The 19731-nt window shown below is 34.1% G+C and overlaps 3 protein-coding genes across 6 annotated transcripts; all 3 read left to right on the top strand.

Moving 5' to 3' along the window:
- Positions 1-272: 272 nt before the first annotated feature.
- LOC130636341 (E3 ubiquitin-protein ligase rnf168-like) lies at positions 273-8241 on the top strand. Of its 4 annotated transcripts, XM_057446022.1 has the most exons (6): positions 276-318; positions 4246-4319; positions 4498-4858; positions 5627-5691; positions 6448-6595; positions 7085-8241. In XM_057446022.1, exons 3-6 carry the CDS (start codon positions 4507-4509, stop codon positions 7582-7584), a joined length of 1065 nt encoding a protein of 354 aa, XP_057302005.1. In that variant the 5' UTR covers positions 276-318; positions 4246-4319; positions 4498-4506; the 3' UTR covers positions 7585-8241. The 4 variants fall into 4 exon arrangements, with proteins under 4 accessions (XP_057302008.1, XP_057302005.1, XP_057302004.1 ...); XM_057446025.1 differs by lacking the exon at positions 4246-4319 and having other exon boundaries at positions 273-318; XM_057446021.1 differs by lacking the exon at positions 276-318 and having other exon boundaries at positions 4136-4319.
- Positions 8242-8914: 673 nt separating this feature from the next.
- On the top strand, positions 8915-14348 carry LOC130636339 (pre-mRNA-splicing factor ATP-dependent RNA helicase DHX16-like). Its single transcript, XM_057446019.1, has 5 exons — positions 8915-9757; positions 9975-10190; positions 11187-11412; positions 11618-11897; positions 12483-14348. The coding sequence occupies exons 1-5, from the start codon at positions 8972-8974 to the stop codon at positions 14071-14073; spliced, it is 3099 nt and encodes a 1032-aa protein (XP_057302002.1). The 5' UTR covers positions 8915-8971; the 3' UTR covers positions 14074-14348.
- A 118-nt stretch (positions 14349-14466) lies between these two features.
- On the top strand, positions 14467-19186 carry LOC130636340 (protoporphyrinogen oxidase-like). The gene is made up of 4 exons (XM_057446020.1): positions 14467-15398; positions 16029-16277; positions 17278-17425; positions 17732-19186. Exons 1-4 carry the CDS (start codon positions 15156-15158, stop codon positions 18544-18546), a joined length of 1455 nt encoding a protein of 484 aa, XP_057302003.1. The 5' UTR covers positions 14467-15155; the 3' UTR covers positions 18547-19186.
- Positions 19187-19731: the final 545 nt, after the last annotated feature.

Raw genomic sequence — 19731 nt, 5'->3', positions numbered from 1 at the left:
AAATGAATTGTAATATATTGTTATATTTAAAAAATATTACTAAATACAACAATTTTTATGTTTTTTACACTCAACGCAGAGACAAAGAAACATTGTTTGATGAAATGTGTTATATCCCTCGATATTTGTGAGGCTAGCCATGTAAAATATGCACATCTATCTATCTAGCGTATTTAGTTTGACGTCTTTTCGACCCGTGTATTGGTCCGGTCCCTCCCCCCACCCTCATTCGATATGGACATGCAAAGTAGACATTTTGACCGCCGTTAATCTATTCATGATGGTGGGTGAAGTAGTGAATTTTTGCTGCAGACTTCCGTAAGGCAGCGTTTTTAGTTTTTATCCTTCTTTTTTCTCATCTCCTCTTTAACCTCTTCGTTTTTGAAGAATATTTTAAGCTCTTTGTTTATTATATACGTTATCTAAAATTACGACGCCAATCTTTATCACAGGTATTTATTCTGAATTACAAAACTGCAAATTAAGCTATAATAGTCTAAAAAGACGGAATAATAGACAATAAAATGCAGACTTTAGGTGAATAAAGTCAAGTATGGTTAAAAACGTTGCTACTGTGGCTAAGTAGTATCTTTTCACATGTTCTACTAAGTCTAAACCATGTACTATAGCTAATAGCGAGCTAGTTATGTGGACAGAGATACATCCCACTCGAAAATAAAGTTTGAAATGCGCTTTACCCTGCTGCAGTGTATGCCAACCTAATCTGTGATTTTGACCAAAGAATTGCCACCCCTTTAAGTTTAGGTGCGTTACTGTTTCAAGTGGACATAGTGCTCCTTCAATGCAGGGTCAATCTCTTTAAAACTGTTCTTGTTAGGGTAGCGCATGTGATTGCACTAACCTGTCTACACACACACCTAAACCTTCTTGAGCAACATGACTTGCACAAGTCATAATAGCTGACATTATGTGAATAATACCTCTAACAACCTTTGTTTTCCCCAGGCCTTGTTCAGGGAATTTTTTTCTTAATGTAGTAAGAAACTATAATGCTTATGAAATTGCACAACTCTGTTTTTGTAAGCAGGTTAACAGACTTAACATCGTTATTTTGTATTTCTGGAATAATTTTATGTGGTTGTGTGTGCAGCTTATAGCCAAAATTTTTTTAATTTTTGTGCATGCACATTATCATCATCAATCTCGGCTTAACGTCCGTTTTCCATGCTAGCATGGGTTGGACGGGGTATATTAATGGCCCTCTTCCAATCTGATCTAGACTGTGTTAAATCTAAACTCAACTTCCTTTGTGTCAAGTCTGACCTTATAACCTCCTGCCAAGTCTTTCATCGGTCTGCCTCTGGGCTTTGCCCCAGGAACTATTAAGTCTCTACACTTTCTTACCCTATTATCCCCCTCCATTCTTTCCAAGTGCCCCAGCCAATTCAATCTTCTTATCTGGATAACATCTTTAATTCTACGGAGACTTAGCCTGCTTCTTAGCTCATCTGAACTCTTTCTGTGTCTCAGACTGGCGTTACACATCCACCTAACCATTCTCATTTCATTCCTTTCTAAACGGTCAAGATCTTCCTGCTTCATTACCCATGACTCACTACCGTACAACATAAAACTTCTTACACAGGCCTCAAACAACCTACTTTTTAACTCAATCGACAAGACTCTGCTAGTCAACAAAGAAAGTAACTTTCTGTACTTTTTCCAAACAGAAGCTATCCTGCAAGTAACACTTCTTCCAACACCCCCTTCACTGCCCAACATATCACCTAAGTAACAAAAGTTCTTAACTATCTCTAACAAGCCACTATTGTACATCATTGAAGCGGGAAATACTTCATTCTCTATAATCTCACCTTTGCAACGCTTGCATACAAACTGAATGTCAGCTCTTAATTTTCCACCAATACTACTGCACTTTTTATGTACCCAATGCTTGCAAGTCTGTCAAAAAATTGAGTTACTACCAACCCATTTCCTGCAAACTCCACAAGGCCACTTTCCAACTACAAGGTCACACTTGGATGCAATGCTACTAATCATGACTTTAGACTTTGCTGTGTTCACCCTTAGCCCTTTCCCTTCTAGTCATTTCTTCCACTTCTCAAACTTTTCAACTAATTCTTCCTTCGACTCTGCTATGAGAACCAAATCATCGGCATACAATAACTCCCATGGACAACCTGTTTTGAACTCCATTGACAGCGCCTCTAAGACTAGAACAAACAACAAAGGACTAAGTACAGAACCCTGATGTACACCAACATTTACACTAAATTCATCACTAAGTGAATCGTTAATCCTGACGCAACTTCTAGCATTGCTGTACATAGACTGTACCATCGTAACTAGCCACTCATTCACACCTAATTTTCTCATAGCCCACCAAATAACTTTACATGGCACTCTATCAAAAGCTTTTTCTAAATCTACAAAGGCAAAATAGAGATTCTTTCTCTTTTCTAAATACATTTCCTGAAGCAGTCTGAGAAAAAATATTGCATCTGTAGTGCCACGCCCTGAAACAAAACCAAATTGCATCTTATCCAGGCCATGTGAATATCAGCAAGTGTGATTCACACTCAGTTTTTTTTTTGTTTGCCACAACGTTATATGTTATTTAAGCTGTATAGAAATGAGGTTTAAGTCTTGCAAGAAATATATGACTAAAAGAAATATAAAAGGAAAATTTTGAGTTGTGCACTCTCATTGTGTATGAATAAAACAATTTTTTTTTAATATTTATTTTTGAAGGGCATAAAAATGAATATTCGCGTCATACTCTTCTTGTGTACCAACAATTATATTTGTGGGCCACCAAAAAGGTGTTTTCTTCAGCCACCTGGTGGTGAAAATATAAAAATACATTTCAATTATTGCACAACATCTTTTTTTCTGCTATTCATAAAAATGTTGTGAAATTGCTTTAACTTTCTATTGCTTGCTAATGTTATGAGCTCTCTCTGAAACACAATGCTGGAGATCATTTTTCTTTTGTGTTGAATGTAATTCTAATCTATTTATATCTTTGCAATCACATTGAGCACATTGAAATGATTTGCTTCTGGTAATAGAGCAATAGCAGGTATCATTTTTAGGTTTAATTGACATGTATTTCACAACCTAGTGCCCAGGACTTAATTATTAATTCCTGTTGAAAATATTGATAAATGTTAAAAGAAATAGATAAATAGTATAGATGATAATTTTCTTTTTTTATGTTCGCTACCTTCAAGCAACAGGTGGCCACAGAGAATATCAAAAATAAATATAAAATACAATTAATTAGACACACGCAACTATCTCCTTTTTAATTGCCGCCATTTATTTTATCATGCACACTGTGATTGCTGAGATATAAATAGATAACAAAATTCTATAAACATTATAAAAGATTGTTCCGTACATCGCTGTTACAGACAACCTGTGAAAAATATTATGTTGTTTATTTTTATGATAAAAATACATAAAAAAACAGAATTTTTACTTTAGGTTTAATAGCCCTTTTCATCATTCTATAATATTTTAGAAAAAGAAAAAATTTACGAGTGCGATAAAAAGCACTCGTAAATTTTTTTACCAGTGTGCGGGCGAGTGCGCGTGCGATTGTACTCGTCTTAAAGAATGGCCTGCTTATCTATATCAATTCTTTCTCTGAGTAACAATCACTCCTTCAATAACTTTCATTACTTGATCAACAACTTGAACTCTGTAGACCTGAATTTTTACATTCTTTGTGGTAAGCAACAAATGCATAGCAGGCAAAAGTTGTCAGAGCAGCTTGCTGAAAATAGTCTTCTTTAACAAATTTCTTCTTGTAGAAACATTGTTAAAGCTTTAAAAGTATTAACGTTATTATCTAGTATATAGATGGATATCTTTTGATACAGATGTATTTATTGAAGGCTAATAGTAACTTTGTGCAAAGAAATGTTTTAAAACAGACCTTAATTGCACCTATTGTTTGCATCTTTTATTTAGCTTTAAATTCTTTAGATCTAGTCAATATATAATGTCAAAATTTTGCATAATTAGCAAAACTTTTAAATCTTCTACATATTTTGAAAACCAGATAAAGATTCAGAAATTGTTTTTTAATCTCTTTATTAAATACCCATTTTTATGAGGGTAAGCTTTACATTAAGTTCTTTTAACTTTAGTAATTATGTGAATCATTATTTTGTTGTTTTCAAATGTTTTTTCTAGGAAAAGGCCTTTAAGCCTTTAAATAAGAAACCATAAAAAATCACAAAAATTCATATTTAGTGCAAAAAGCGTTTAACTAAATGGTGCAGCACAGACAATTCTAACGCAGGAGCTTAAACATCTAAACAATAGAAGTAATATTGGTATTTTGTTTGGTAATGTATACATTATTTGTAGTAATATTAACTGAGCTAATTACCAAAAAAGTTCCAAGTACAAAAATGAAAGTTTAAAAAGACATAATGTTTCAAATGTATGTATTATGCAGTTTTTGTACTCTCTGATGTTATTTTTATATTTTTTTCTGGTTAGATATTTACGATGGAAAGAAAGCGGAAGTATAGAAAAAGAAAATCTTCGCTTGACAACAATATTAACGAGAATCAGTCATACACAGATTTTTTATGTCCTATATGTTTACAAATATTAATTGAACCTGTGCAGATGCCCTGCAAACATGAACTCTGTATGCAATGTTTCAAGTTGCATGTGGAAACTACAAGTTTACAATGTCCAATGTGTCGTCTTCGTATTTCTGTTTGGATTCGAAGAAATAACCAAAACCTGATTAATACACAGCGTTGGAAGCTGATAAAGTCTTTGTTCCCTGATCGGGTTCAGAGAAGGATGGATGGAAAAGATGATTTGGACAGCTGCTACAGTGAATATAATGGTAGAATATTTTTTTTTTGCATATTGTTAAGGATATAAATGTGTATGCTGAAAGCAATCCAACATTAAAATTTTACCTTTCTAATTTGAGCCACTAGAAGCTGATTTGAATGTTACATAAATGCGTTTATCCAAAATGTTTCTAAAATGTAAATAGCAGACTTTTTCAGGAGAGTTCTTATGCCTTGGCACATGCCTAAATCGTTTCAGGCGTGTGATTAATCGCACGTCTCATAAGCAAACTTAGATAACAAAGGGGAAAGGCATCAAAAATGGGATGAACATTATTTTTAATACCTCCTAAAAAGAAAAGTAGAACTTTTTCTGATACATAGGCAAGTATACATTGTTTACATTTCAGCTGTGGGACCACAAAAATCTTTTTTTGTTTAAAGTGATCCCATGTTGCTTTTTAAGTTTCATGTACCTGAAAACTTTGCACGAAATATTCATTGTTATATTGCTTGGCTGTGAAATTTATTTTGTTATTTAAATTAAGTTTATTTATTATTTAGTATAGTAGTGCCTAATGTACATGTTGCACTAAAATACACAAAATTAAATTAAGGGAAGCCTCATCAGATATAATAAATTGTTGCTATGTTGAACATGTGCTATGCCAAATATCTTATGTACTGCCTATACAAGTCCCCCTTTATAATCTACTGAGAAATATTTTTATGTTGATAATAATAAATGACAATTCTCATTAGAAATATTTAAATCAAGTCATTTGAATCAACCGAAATATACATTTTTTTTCATTTAGCTCCAAAGCATGTTATTGCTACTAATGGAGAAGTTAGGAAGGAGTATGAAGAAGAGCTTAAAAAGGTTTGTGGCTGTGTATTTTTTTTTAAAGATTAAAACTGTTTGCATTGTACCGTCTTCAACTGAAAATTCTACTGTAAATTTTAAAATATTTTCTTAGGCAGCCGTTTTTATATCTGGACATATGGACTGTGTAAATTTGAAATATTGACATTTCTAAAAGGATTTATATGATTTTTTGGCAATAGTATTTTAGGGCTTGATTGCTTCTATAAATTCCCAATGTTTGTGTTTTGCTCACTCTTACCCTATTAACCCCAGGCTTTTGGTCTCTGTAGCACTGTAGAGAAAATTTAAATTTCTCAAGCTTTTTTTATTTTAACGATAAAGTTAGAAAGACCAGTTTGTGGTGGTCATGTTATAAAACCTGGGACATGTTTAGAATATGGTATTTATAGCGGTATTCATGGTAAAGAAATCAATATAATGACGTCATTGGGAACAGAAATGACATCATTTTACTAGATCAATATTTCTTTTAAATCTGGTCTGTATTTTATTGCTAGGAACTAAAAATCTCTTTAACAACCACCCTCTCCCCAAAATGCTACTAGAGTTATGAGCTAGCAAAAAACAGCCATAGAATGGGAAAATTAGCCTGAAACTGATATGTGAAATTTTAAAAAAATATAATGTACCATACAAAATAAAAATAAATTAACTGGATATTTTTTAACTTGGCTGGACAATGGGCTTTGTCTATTTGTTATTTCACGCTTTGACAAATTCAATTCTGTTTCTAACCTTTGCCTTTTAAAGATTCAGCAAGAAGAGGAGGCCATGACACAGGCTGATTTAGAATACATTCACAAACTACAACTTGAAGAAAAAGAAGCTCAACGAAAACAAGAAGAATTAGATAAAGCCGCTGCAAAAGCACTTCAAGAGGAAGAAATGAAAAATCTAGGTGAGACAATTATCTCTTTGTTGTTCTACAAATCACAGATCTGATACAGAATGTAACTTTAGAGTAATTATTAAATTATTAACAACTGTTGTACATGATGTTTCGACACCAACCAATTTTAATTACAAACTAAATTTGAATTTTGTGGTACAATCAATAGCACTGAATTTTAGCTTCATACAGTTCCATGATGATATTGTCATCCAAATTTAAAGATATCCATCCAAAAATAAAATTTGATCCTTTGTTATTTTTAAAAAAAGAGATCAAAAATACAACGGAACATAGCCTTCAATGTAAATTTTAAATAGCCTACGCATGAAGAAAAGAAAATGGAGATAACCTTTTTAAAGTCTAATTCATAACCATATGTTTATATGTTTTCTGTATGATTTGTTAAGAATTAAAAACGCAGCTTACATAAAAGTCTAATAAAAAATGTTCTGAGTTACAGGTAACTTTTTAAGTTCATTTTTTGTTTTCTAACAGGTGTGACACTAAAATCACCAAGCACACATCAGCGGGAATTGCTGGCATTACTGAGACCAAAGTCACCGATGAAGCTTCGAGATAGAAAAGAAGTAAATATGTCAAACCAGAAAAAGACAAAAGCACAAATCACTTCACCCAGCCATACTATTACTAGTTTTTTTCAAAAAAAGGATGACACTAAATCTGACTCATTACCAGGTAGCGAACCATCAACACCTAATTTAAAAATACAATTGGAAAACCACAAGAACAAAATTTTGAGTTCGAAAACGACTAATTGTAAACCGTGTTGTAGTAAAACCACAGAGGAAAAGGATTTTGAGTTTGCTCGGAAACTTCAACAACATTTTGATGAAGAAGCAGAAAGTGATAAAGTTAAACCATCCAAAAAACCATTACGAATGAAAAATTCGATTTCCCCATTGCTAGGACAGTCAATGAAATTACGCAGAAGTAATGCTAAATTTGCAGCAGTAACAATGCAGGAAAATAGGTAGTTTTGCAGTAGACATTTCAATTCATTTTAAAAGCGTTCATTGTTTCACATGATAGTTGGGGTCTTACTTGTGAGTGATGGGTGACAAAACAGATGTTTATGCTGCATGTGTTTTATTCAAAAAGACCTTTTAGGCCAGTTTTAAAAGCTATTAACCGAATTTATTAGTTGTTAGTCATTTTATCTTTTCAAATTTTATGAGATATATATCATTAACTTGTATTGTATAATTTTTTACAAAGTATACTGTCTTTCTTCTAATGTGATTCTAAAAATTTTTTTATCAGACTGAACATTCTTAATGTTATCCCGTCATAAAAACTGTTTAAAAATGATTTGTGAAGAGATCTTTGTTCTTTTTCCTCTCATTAGACAACAGGTTAAAGATGTTACTCTCTGTTTTAAACGTTGGTCCAGTAGTATATTTCTTATTTCTTTGTTTGACAGTATATATGCACATGTACTTTGTAATTATCTACACATTTGAGCTGATATGCCAGCAGTGTAAAAGGAATTTGTTATTATGGTAGGTGCGACTGCACAAACAAATTATTTGCAAATCTTTTTAGAAGAGATATCATTTAAAACGCACGGTGTGATATGTTATTTTTGTTATTGTAAATAATATCTAATTTCAATATTTCAATTGTATTTTTCACGTTATTTCTCTATACCTTGTTCATAAATTTTAAAAACTGTTTTAACAAGTTATTAGAAATTTTAACTGCCTGCAGTTAATAATTTTAAGGTTGGCTCATTTTGTTTATTTGCTCGTGTTGCTGAGCAAAATTGTTATACAATTGTATGTAGATTTTGATCACAGAAACATTGTAGACCAAAACTAGGCAGTTAAAGGCATGATAATAAGGTTAGGAGAACTAGGAATTAGTCAGAAACTTTTTTTATGAAATAGCTTTTACATCTGAAGTGGAAACCACATTCGCCAACAATTTTCTGAGTTGCAGGAACTCATTGAATAATAAGCAGGACCGTTCGTTGAATATCAAGATTTATCCACTCTTGTTGAGGCAATATTCCACTCAGCTAACATCTCTTTTTTGTCAGAAATCTTGCCATCGTATATCAGCACAGCAAAGACCTCACAGCGCAGTATTTTTTTTCATTTTTTTTTTAACAAAAGTAAACAAAAAAAATCGATTTGATGATTCAAACGTTTTACGATAGTTAAAAATAGCAAAACAAGCGTGGAATATTGCGTCAGTTACTTCACGGTTGTACGGAACATTTAGATTTATTGTATGTAAAAAAGAGTTGACAGGTATATAATAACATTAGGTGTTAATTCTATATTTACATGTACTCTTTGATCACTTCCTTTTTTTCTTTCCAGGGTAGAGAATTAAACTCATTAAAGAAAAAAAGTTAAAATGGCGTCAGATACTGGATTACATAATTGGGTTTCGGATAAACTTCACGAAAGCATGGGCATGTCAGACAAGCATGCAGTCGATTATTTGATAAGTCTTGCCAAAAAGACAAAAGATATAGACAAGTATATTTCAACGTTGGGTGTAGTTTTAGGAGATGATCATAATTTCGACAATGTAGCAAAGGAGATATGGAATAAAATTCCTCGAAGAGAGCAGACGGAGAACTTGAATCGAGTAAAAGAGAGAGAAGCCATGGCACAACAACAGAAATTTGCTAGCTACAAAATGCTGTCAGATAGCGAGGAAGAGGCTGTACCAGTTAAAAAGAAAAAGAAAGAGAAGAAAAAGAAGAATATTAGAAAACGTAAATCTGAATCCAGTGAATCTGAAACAGAAGAAGTTCCCCAAAGTAAGCAAACGAATAAGCATAAAGAAACAAGTTCTGATGAAAGTACTGAAGAAAAAGACAGACAAAAGGATTTGCAAGAAAGGGATGAATTTGCAAAGAGGTTGAAAAAGAGAGATAAAGAACGAACACGGAACCTAGTGGAGAAATCTGACAAAAAAGCTTTTGAACAAGCCAAGAAAAGGTTAAAGATGGAAGAAGAGGACCGGAAGAGAATCATGCCTGAGCTGCGTGACAGAGCAAGAAAGGAGTATGTTCGGAAAAGAAAAGTTGAAAAAGTCGAGACATTACGTGAGGACATTGAGGATGATGAACGCATGTTTGATGACACTGACTTGACAGAGAGGGAAAGGCTAGAAAGACAGTACAAGAAGAAGGTATTTTTGTTGTTGTGTTTTTCACTCTCTTGAGAGTAGAAAAAGATATTTCTACAGCTAAATTTCAGCTAAACCAAATATCTAGTTTTTGATTTCCTTTGTTATTGATATATTTTAAAGAGAAAAAATAATAAATAGTATTGTTTTGACATATCAGTGATCAGGTTATAATGCCGAAGTTTTCCTTCTGTTGAAAATATTGTATTCATTCTTTTAGATCTACAGACTTGCAAAAGACTACGCTGATGTTGAAGCAGAGGTCAAAGTACAACGTTACGTCATACCTAGTGATAAAGATGGATATGTAGATACATTTGAAGATGACGCCCCGACAGATGGAAACTTTGTTACTGAGCAACACCGTTGGGAAGATGCAAAACTGGACTATGCTGTCATGAAGTTTGGTTCTAAAGATGCTAAACGGAAACATCAAGTAAGCATAGTTTTTTTTCTGCAGTATTTAGTTTTAACAAATTCAGTTTTACCCTCCTGTTTATTGTTTTTTTTTAAAATAAGTAAAATTTGAATGACAACTACTGAAATTTCAGAATTTGTACGAAGATTGCAAAGCCCAGAAAGCGTTAAAAGTTGATCACTTTGATCACACTTTGAATTCTTAGGGAATTAAGTTCTCGGATAGTCAGGAAATGCCATGGAAGCTTTTGTTTAAAAGTATGCATAATTATTGTTTCTGCTGATTTGGATGTAAATGTGAATCGCTAAATCAAGCTGAATTTGAGAAGGTGTACAGTAGGAATTGATGCCGAAAGCAGAAGGGCTGGGTAATTTCAAATAAAAATTCAATACATGCTCTGCATTGATGAAAATTGATTAATGTTTTGAGTGTTTCTATAGCTTTTTTATAGCTGATAATTAAGAATTTAATACCTGTATTACCATAAAGGGATAAAAGGAAGTAGAAAAAATTAACAAAGAAGTATCATTTGATAACATAAAAATATTGCGTAGTTGGAATGCCTTTTTGGAATGAAATTGAAGTTTCATAGTAGTACCTAATTGGGTTTAGGATGAGAGAGTCCCAACAAGCTTTAGCGACATTTTTGAGCAACAAACGTAAAAAAAATCTTTTCAAATGATTGATGAATCAGGAGAAGTAATCTTCAAATTTAATCAATGGACTAATTTCAGGGTTTTTTCCCAATTCAGGTAGGATCAGCCGAATATAAAGTTAGTATTTTTTCTATAGATATATTTGGAAAAAAAGTTAGGTGGCAATCATTCTCAGTATTCATTCTTTCCTGCAAAATGCATCTTAAACTTTTAGGAAAATCTTACGGAAACATTAAATCAGAAACAACTGAGGGAATTTAGAAAGTTAGAATATGTTCAATGGAATTGGGCTATATTTTATGTCACCTGCGACAAGCATTCTTCTCTTATGAACCCTGCTTTACGTGTTTTCTTTCAGGAGCAGGAACAGCACTATGATCTACTTCTTGAAGAAGAGCAGATCGCATTTGTTATGGCCGACAAAATGCCCGGCAGCCGAAAGAAGAGTGAAGAGGAAATTGCTTTGTCAGAAAAAGAAAAGAAGAAATTGTCTATTGAAGAGACGAGAAAGAGTTTGCCTATATATCTATATCGTGATGCTTTGTTGGAAGCTATTGAAGAACATCAAGTATTGATCATAGAAGGTTTAAATTTTTATATAGTTCCTATATGCAAGTTAAAGTGGCACCTCATAATCAAAAGTGCATTGATATCTTTGATTTGAATTCTTGACAGCTTTTGAACGAATGTATTTGTATGTAAATAAGAGTGTCCCCACCCTACTCCCCGGACCTGAGGACCCCTGTATGTATATAACAGTTTGAGTACATAATAAATTTTGTATTCCAGGTGAAACAGGATCCGGAAAGACCACCCAAGTTCCACAGTACTTAGTTGAAGCGGGTTACACAAACGAGGGTAAGAAAATTGGATGCACCCAGCCGCGGCGGGTGGCTGCCATGAGTGTGGCTGCTCGCGTAGCTGAAGAAATGTGTGTTAAACTCGGAAATGAAGTGGGATACAGTATCCGATTTGAAGATTGCTGTTCAGAGAAAACCGTGGTGAAGTACATGACAGATGGGATGTTGCTAAGAGAGTTCTTGGGTGAACCAGATTTAGATAGCTACAGGTACAGACTAAAATTCTGGTTTCTGTATACTCTATGCTTTTTTTCCTTTTAAACTAGGCTTACATTTTATTCGCCGTAGTTGGAAGTATAAGGGTTGCCACGTCTGTCAAAAATGTCTGGGATTCGAGTAAAATCTGGAAAAGTCAGGAAATAGTCTAGATTTGGCTCACTAATCTGAAGAATATCTGGAAAGTAGTTCTAGAAAAAAATTACAATAGTTTTTTAGTAGGGTCTTCACGATTTGTTTTTTGATTTGTTGAATTACTTTTGCATGCATCTATATACTCTATTGTATAGTATATCTGTAGTATTTCTGTATGTGTTACATAGTGTGGAATAATTGGCACTGTCTCCAAATTATTTGACCAGGTTTCGGTATGGAAAAATACTCTCTATTTTGTGAAATGTCTGGAAAATTAATATCAATTTCACTCCAAGAGTTAAAAAAATAATATCAATTTTTATATGTATTAAAATTTATTTGAGAATAATCTGGAACCCTGTAAGAAACAATACGTGTGTTTACTTCTTGTTTTCTACGCTTTGGTTGTTCGTTCGTTTGTTCATCTCTATTATTTATCACAGTGTGATGATCATTGACGAAGCACACGAGCGCACTTTGCACACGGATATTTTATTTGGACTTGTGAAAGACATCTCCCGTTTCCGACCGGACATAAAATTGTTGATATCCAGCGCTACGCTCGATGCGGAAAAATTCTCAAGCTTCTTCGATGATGCACCGATTTTTCGTATTCCTGGACGACGATACCCCGTGGATATTTTCTACACCAAAGCGCCGGAAGCTGACTATCTCGACGCATGCGTAGTCACTGTGTTACAGATTCATCTCACCCAACCAGATGGAGATGTGTTAGTTTTCTTAAGTGGTCAGGAGGAGATTGAGACATGCAGTGAGTTACTTCAGGAACGATGTCGAAAGTTGGGTTCTAAAATAAAAGAGTTGCTTATTCTTCCTATTTATGCTAACTTACCTTCAGATATGCAAGCGAAAATATTCGAACCAACCCCACCCGGGGCCAGGAAAGTTGTCATAGCAACAAATATAGCTGAGACGTCGTTAACCATAAATGGAATTATATATGTCATCGATCCTGGATTTTGTAAACAAAAGAGTTATAACCCCCGTACTGGCATGGAATCACTTGTTGTAACGCCCGTTTCCAAAGCATCAGCAAACCAAAGAGCTGGGAGGGCAGGGCGTGTTGCCGCCGGTAAATGTTTTCGTTTGTACACAGCGTGGGCGTATAAGAATGAGTTGGAGGAGAACACGATTCCAGAGATTCAACGAACGAACCTTGGTAATGTAGTGTTATTGTTAAAGAGTCTGGGAATTAATGATTTAATACATTTTGACTTCATGGACCCTCCACCTGCGGAGACTTTAATTTTAGCACTGGAACAGTTGTATGCATTAGGTGCGTTGAATCATATGGGGGAGCTCACAAAACTTGGGAGAAAGATGGCAGAACTGCCTGTCGATCCCATGATGAGCAAAATGATTATTGGTTCAGAGAAATACAAATGCGTTGAACAGATTTTAACGATATCTGCTATGCTTTCTGTAAATGCTTCGATATTTTACAGACCCAAGGATAAAATTTTACATGCCGACAACGCTCGCAAAAACTTTTTCAGACCAGGAGGAGATCACTTGACGTTGTTAAATGTTTACGACCAGTGGGCGGAGAGCGGTCACAGCACACAGTGGTGTTACGAAAACTTTATACAGTTCCGTTCCATGCGTCGCGCGCGTGACGTGCGCGATCAGTTGGAAGGTCTTATGGAACGCATTGAAATTGAACTTACTAGCTCTCCGCACGAAAATATGGGTGTTAGAAAAGCTATAACATCCGGGTTCTTTTACCACACGGCGAAGTTTGGTCAAGGGGGTCAATACAGAACAGTGAAACACCAGCAAACTGTCATGATACATCCGAATAGTTCTCTTTTCGAAGAACAACCTCGCTGGGTGTTGTATCACGAACTTGTGTTTACAAGTAAGGAGTTCATGCGCTCCATCATTGAGATTGAAAGCTCGTGGTTATTAGAAGTAGCACCGCATTATTACAAAAGCAAGGAGCTGGAGGACGCACAGTCGAAGAAAATGCCGAAAAAACAAGGAGTGTCGAAATCAGAAGCGAGAGCATTTTGATGATTTTCTTCTTCACGTTACTTTTCTACTTCTTTGTACATATTTTTTTAATAATTTGTTTTCTGGAAATATCAACTGCATTTTGTGACGTAGAGAGAGATTAATTGCAATGTTTTACATCTATTTTTTTTAAATCCTAAAGCTTTTAACTGCTTTGTATTGCGAATATTTCTTTTTCTTTCTAACTTCTCTTATTATATGTATTTATTATGTTTATTAGTGTGTGTATTTCCAGGAAGGACTCTTTCTTGTCAAGAAAGGCACGTTGGTACAAATTAATTTATTTTCCATTGCATCCATTTTTTACAATGTTCTCAATTGCTAAGGAATTTGACATAAAATGGTATTACGATTTTTCCTATTCTTCTAAAGAAGGCGTCAAAAAAAGGAATATATCTGTTGTATTAAGTTTTTAAAATCCTCAGCTTATGCTAAACAAAAAATGTAGAAAAAAATGCCTGATTTAGGTTAAGTTCGCGGTTGGCGTATTTATAAATTTTAAATATTTTATAAACGCCCGCCATTTGCCCTTCTTTTATTTACCTTCTAATAAACGTCTCCTTTCAAGGGGCTGGTTAATCATCAGCGTTCAAAGTATTATCAATGTCTGTGATAGACACGAAACCTGTTGTTTTTTTGTTTTTGTTTTTTTTGTTGGGGTGGAGGGGGGCAGAGGTTGTAGCTGTCGCTTGATTCTTTTATTTGAGATGAACAATATATTACGTAGATAGTATAATAGAAATCCAGAATTGTCCCCTTTATTTACCGCCGCTCTAAAATGTTCTGAAAAAGTACCTAAACGCACCGGGCGTTTCTTAGAAGATTTACCGTATGTTATATGAACATTTTAAATCAGAATATGGCTTTGATAAAGTAACACTGCGGTACCTAATCATCGCACAAGTTAACCGCCATCTTGCGAAAATCAAGAAACCGTGCAAAATTAGATTTTACTGTCCTGCCTTGCATACAAAATTTCAAAAATTATATGCAATTGTAGAGAAAGGACATGTTTAAGTGTGACTGCTTATTAGAATGATTAGTTGATTGATAAGAATATTCTAGAAAAACAAAATACAAAAATGGCAAGTTGGTTACCAATCCCTTATAAAGTCGTTATCATTGGTGGAGGCATATCTGGATTGTCAGCCGCGCATGCGCTGGTAAAGCATTCAAAAGTTCCATGTGATGTGACAATTGTAGAAAATCAAAGCATAGTTGGTGGCTGGTTGAAAAGTACACGTTATGAAGATGGTAGTGTGTTTGAGCATGGACCACGAAATGCCCGATCGTATGGAAGCACTGCAATACAAGCGTTAAACATAGTACGTGTGTCCATTCTTTTATTCTTGTAATTTTCACTTGTAGTTTAAATTTTTTTTCAGGTTTTGGTTGGTACTTGATAGTGCAGGCGCGCATTTCTTAGCGTTTTCTGGACCCTAAAAAGCTTGGCAACTATCTTTGTCTGAGTAAAAAAAAACTGGAAAACCTTGACTTCAATAATTTCCAAAAATATTTCTGTGTGTGTGTGTATGTTTGTAACTCTGTTCTTCAGGAAATTTAGATGTTTTGCATTGTAACAAGGATTTGCTTTTTTGTCTCTGTGTTTACTAATCTTGAAACTTGAAAAATATTTTTTAGCAAAAAACCGCCAAAAAAGGGGGGATTATAAAAACCTTGAAAGCATTTACAAATAATTGGCAAGCACGCGCTATTGACCACAGCCGCCCCTGGGTGGGGCGATAAGAAATGGATGGGTTCCAATCCGCAGAATGGATGGTAAGTTTGCACGTGACAATGCTCTATTTGGATATGATTACATAGCTCAAACACACATTTTAAGGTTGCCTTGACTTGAATTTATATTTTACTTACCCTTTTCTCTAGAAGTTGTTTGCAATTCTCATTCTGTTTTTTTCTTTTTTTACATCTTGGCTATAACTTTTTTTTCGTAGCTATCAGATCTTGAATTGGAAGATAAGATCATTGGCGTTCCCAAGACACACGATGCAGCTAAAAAAAGATATATTTACGCGAAAGGGAAATTAAACGAGCTTCCATCCTCTGTTTCATCCGTCATGTTTCGGCAAGAACCGTTCAGCAAATCTCTGTTGTCCAGTATTGCGAGGGAACCGTTCGTAAAGAGAAGCAGTTCAGAGGATGAATCTGTGTATGACTTTTTTCAACGCAGGTTTAACAAGGAGGTAGAAGTTTTACTTTGTTAACCAATAATAATTTAGTCAAAAAAACCAATCAAATTTCGAGAAGTAAACATGCTAGCATGCGTATTGCACATAATTCACACCTTTTTGCAGGACAAGATATTTGTCTCGCCCACTTCTGTCTTCTGATCTTAAAGGACGAGAACACTCTCAGTATCAAGCAAAGTTGTTGATGTTTTTTTAGTAAGTTTTTGTGTAGGGTTGCCACCAGACCAGCATTCCTTGAAAACCTTGAAAAATGAGTTGTTTCGTACTAAAAATCTGGAAAAAAGTTCGAAATGGGTTTGAGAAATTTTGTTCTTAGTATTTAACATATACTTTTATAGGTATAACACCTTTTATTTTCACATCCCTTTTATTAAAAAGTATATAGATAATTATCTAGAAGATGACCTTAACGATTGCGATACCTAGGTGATCTACTAAGTTGAGACTACAGAAAGTAAAAGCTGAAACAAAAGTGAAATTTGGGAACAAGTGCAAACATTTTATCATTTCACATTTTATTTTTTTATTTTTATTTTGTGTAAATCTTACAAAAGTTACAAGAATTCGTTGTGCAAGAGTTTAATGAAGGCATTTTACAACAGAGTTACCGCGTGTAAAGTATTGTTTTTCTTAACGTAAAAAGCGTTATAAAATTATTAAATCTAATCTGAGGGTGTTTTCTTCTATTTGTTAATTTTCCAGGAACTAGACCGTAATCATTTTATTTCAAAATGAACTTCAAAAACACACTAAAATTTGACCTTCGAAATGCCTTGAATTTGAATTAGTAGTTTTTGTGCTTCTGCTCTTGTGAATGAGAGTTTTTGACGAGCGGTATTTACGATGAATTTCATTGTAATATGAATAAATTGTTCAACCCATATAATCAACTATTTTGTACCACCTTTTGGGTTCCAACGTCACAATGCATCATTAGATTATTTCAATTGTTTTGTTTTTCAAGCTTGTGTATAATTTTTTTTCTCTCCATCAGATAGCTGATTATCTGGCCACATCGCTATGTCGAGGTATCTTTGGTGGAGACGCCGAACAGTTGAGCTTGCGATCGTGTTTTAAAATTCTTTTTGATTACGAACGGCAGCATGGTTCAGTTGTGAAGGGTGCATTGTTTTCGAAATCAGGTAAGCAGTTATTCGACAGTTTCTTCAGACAGCTAAAAAAATGTGTTGATTATATCTCTGCGTGAATTACTTACACCAGGAAGAATCGAGGTGATAGTTTCGTCTGTAAAGAAAGAAAATGAAGAATTCAAGGAAGAAAATTGTAGCGTATTTTAGTTAATTATATTCACCTAAAAAAATCGAAAGGATAGAGTTATCAGATATTAAGAACCTTGGACATTTTTTAGTTTTGTTTGAAACAAGAAACTTTCAAAATAGTTTTACAATGCAGTCTGATTAACTTGTTCTGGTATTTTGTTATCTTAGATCAACCGAGAGTAGATTCAAACGCTTTGATCAGCAGAGCAAAAGCTGAAAACTGGATGGGATGGACTCTACAGAATGGTATGCAGACCTTACCAGAAGTATGGTACGATCACTTGAAATCTGAGGGAGTGAAGTTTCTGTTAAATACACGATGTAAAGAGATCGACTACACAACAGAAAATAAAATACATTGCGTGACGTCACAAGGTGTGATTGAAGCTGATCGAGTCATATCAACGCTCCCTAGTACTCAGTTATCCAAGTTATTAAGCAAATGCGATAAAACACTATCTACTATGCTGGATACAGTGGAATATGCAGACATGGCTGTTGTAAATCTCGAATACGATTCTTGTAAACTACCATACCAAGGATTTGGTTTTCTTGTCCCAACATGTGAACCGTGTGACATACTTGGTATGACTTTTGATTCTTTGATATTCCCACAACACACCAAATCAAACTCTGCCATTATGACCACTATGGCGGGTGGCGCATGGTTTAAAGAGGTATTTGGAAATTCAGGATCTGCCGACGTCAGCAAAATAACCGAACTAGCTGTCAAATCAGCGCATGATATTTTGGGTATTGTGGCAAATCCGAAAAGAACGTTGTGTAATGTCCAAAGAGAGTGCATCCCTCAGTATAAAGTGGGTCACGAGAAAAAGGCAGATGAGATTAAAAACTATGTCAAGAGCAATAATTTACCGCTGAACATTCTTGGTAATGTTTGGGGCGGTGTGAGCGTGAATGACGTCATCGTGAATGCTAGAAATGATACGTTGAAGTGGCTTGCAGGAAACCATATGTACTGAAAAAAGGTGTTCATATTTTTTACTTTATGTACAATTATAGTTATTTATTTTTAAAAGAAATGTTTGAATAAAAAACAAAAGAAGAGAGAAAAATCGGAGGGGATTTCCCTCCGATAGGAAGGTTTCATTTGGAGAAATATTTAGTCATTTAAAACAATTTTAATCCCTGATTTTTTATTCTCTGTTAAGGTAAATATAAAGTTGATTTTTGTAATAAAAATGATTTCTAAGGAATTTTTCATTGCCTAGAAACTGATATAAGCATTTACAGAGACGTTCTAATTTTTTTGAATTTTTTATCTCTCTTATGAGTTTGCTCTAGTAGATTTTTGTTGAATTTTATTTCTATTTTTATTGTTTTTTACTTCCAAAGATTTCGTTTTGTTATTTTTAAAAACTATTACAAATTTCTAATTTTAGGCATTAAGTTGTTTTGCTGTAAATCTTTTAGTTATGAATTCCTGAATTTGAATAAACGTATTCCACTCAGAAATTGTAATCCTAAACCACACGATGTTATGAAATTATTTATTTTAAAGTAAAATGTTAAAGATGTATTTAGTTTTGTTTATATTTCATGGTGCTGGCCATCAAACGGTATATACATTATCTTCGTCGAAGCTATATTTCTTTATTTATTGATTGTGCAAGATGTTTCTGCCACCCCCTCTCGTAGTTATTTCCCAGAATACTTGTCGCGTTCAGTTGAGAAGTTGAAACAGAATTTAAGTATCGGTTCTGCCTGGGTTAGGAAATAGCTTAGAACTGCGAAATCTCTATCTCTGCGTTTTATTCTGAAGAATGACGAGTTAGCTAAAATAATGTTAAAATTTGAAAATTTTTTTTTTTTAAATATAACAAAGTCTAACGTTTTTATCCTCATTTTTAAGCATTTGGTTTCTTAGTGCATTTAAAGGAGGAAAGAGAAAAATTGATAAAAAAAAAACTAAACTGCACATAGCGCATTCCACTCAGAAAAGTAGAATTCTAAACCATACGATGTTATGAAAATATTAAAAAAAAGAAAAATAGTTGGTCAGTAAAAAAAAATACTGGGTCAAAATATGGTCACTTTTTTTATACCCTAAGCACCACTATGCTTAAACTTAACCCATTCTTCTCCCCAGAGCTCTTTGAAATTAAACCTCGAGGGTTATATCAAAGAAGCCTGGAGTCAAGATTAAA

Source organism: Hydractinia symbiolongicarpus, chromosome 3 (genome assembly GCF_029227915.1).
Source record: "Hydractinia symbiolongicarpus strain clone_291-10 chromosome 3, HSymV2.1, whole genome shotgun sequence".
Lineage (NCBI taxonomy): Eukaryota > Metazoa > Cnidaria > Hydrozoa > Anthoathecata > Hydractiniidae > Hydractinia > Hydractinia symbiolongicarpus.
The sequence above is the reverse complement of the archived record's forward strand: the minus strand, read 5'-3'. Positions and strand labels throughout refer to the sequence as shown.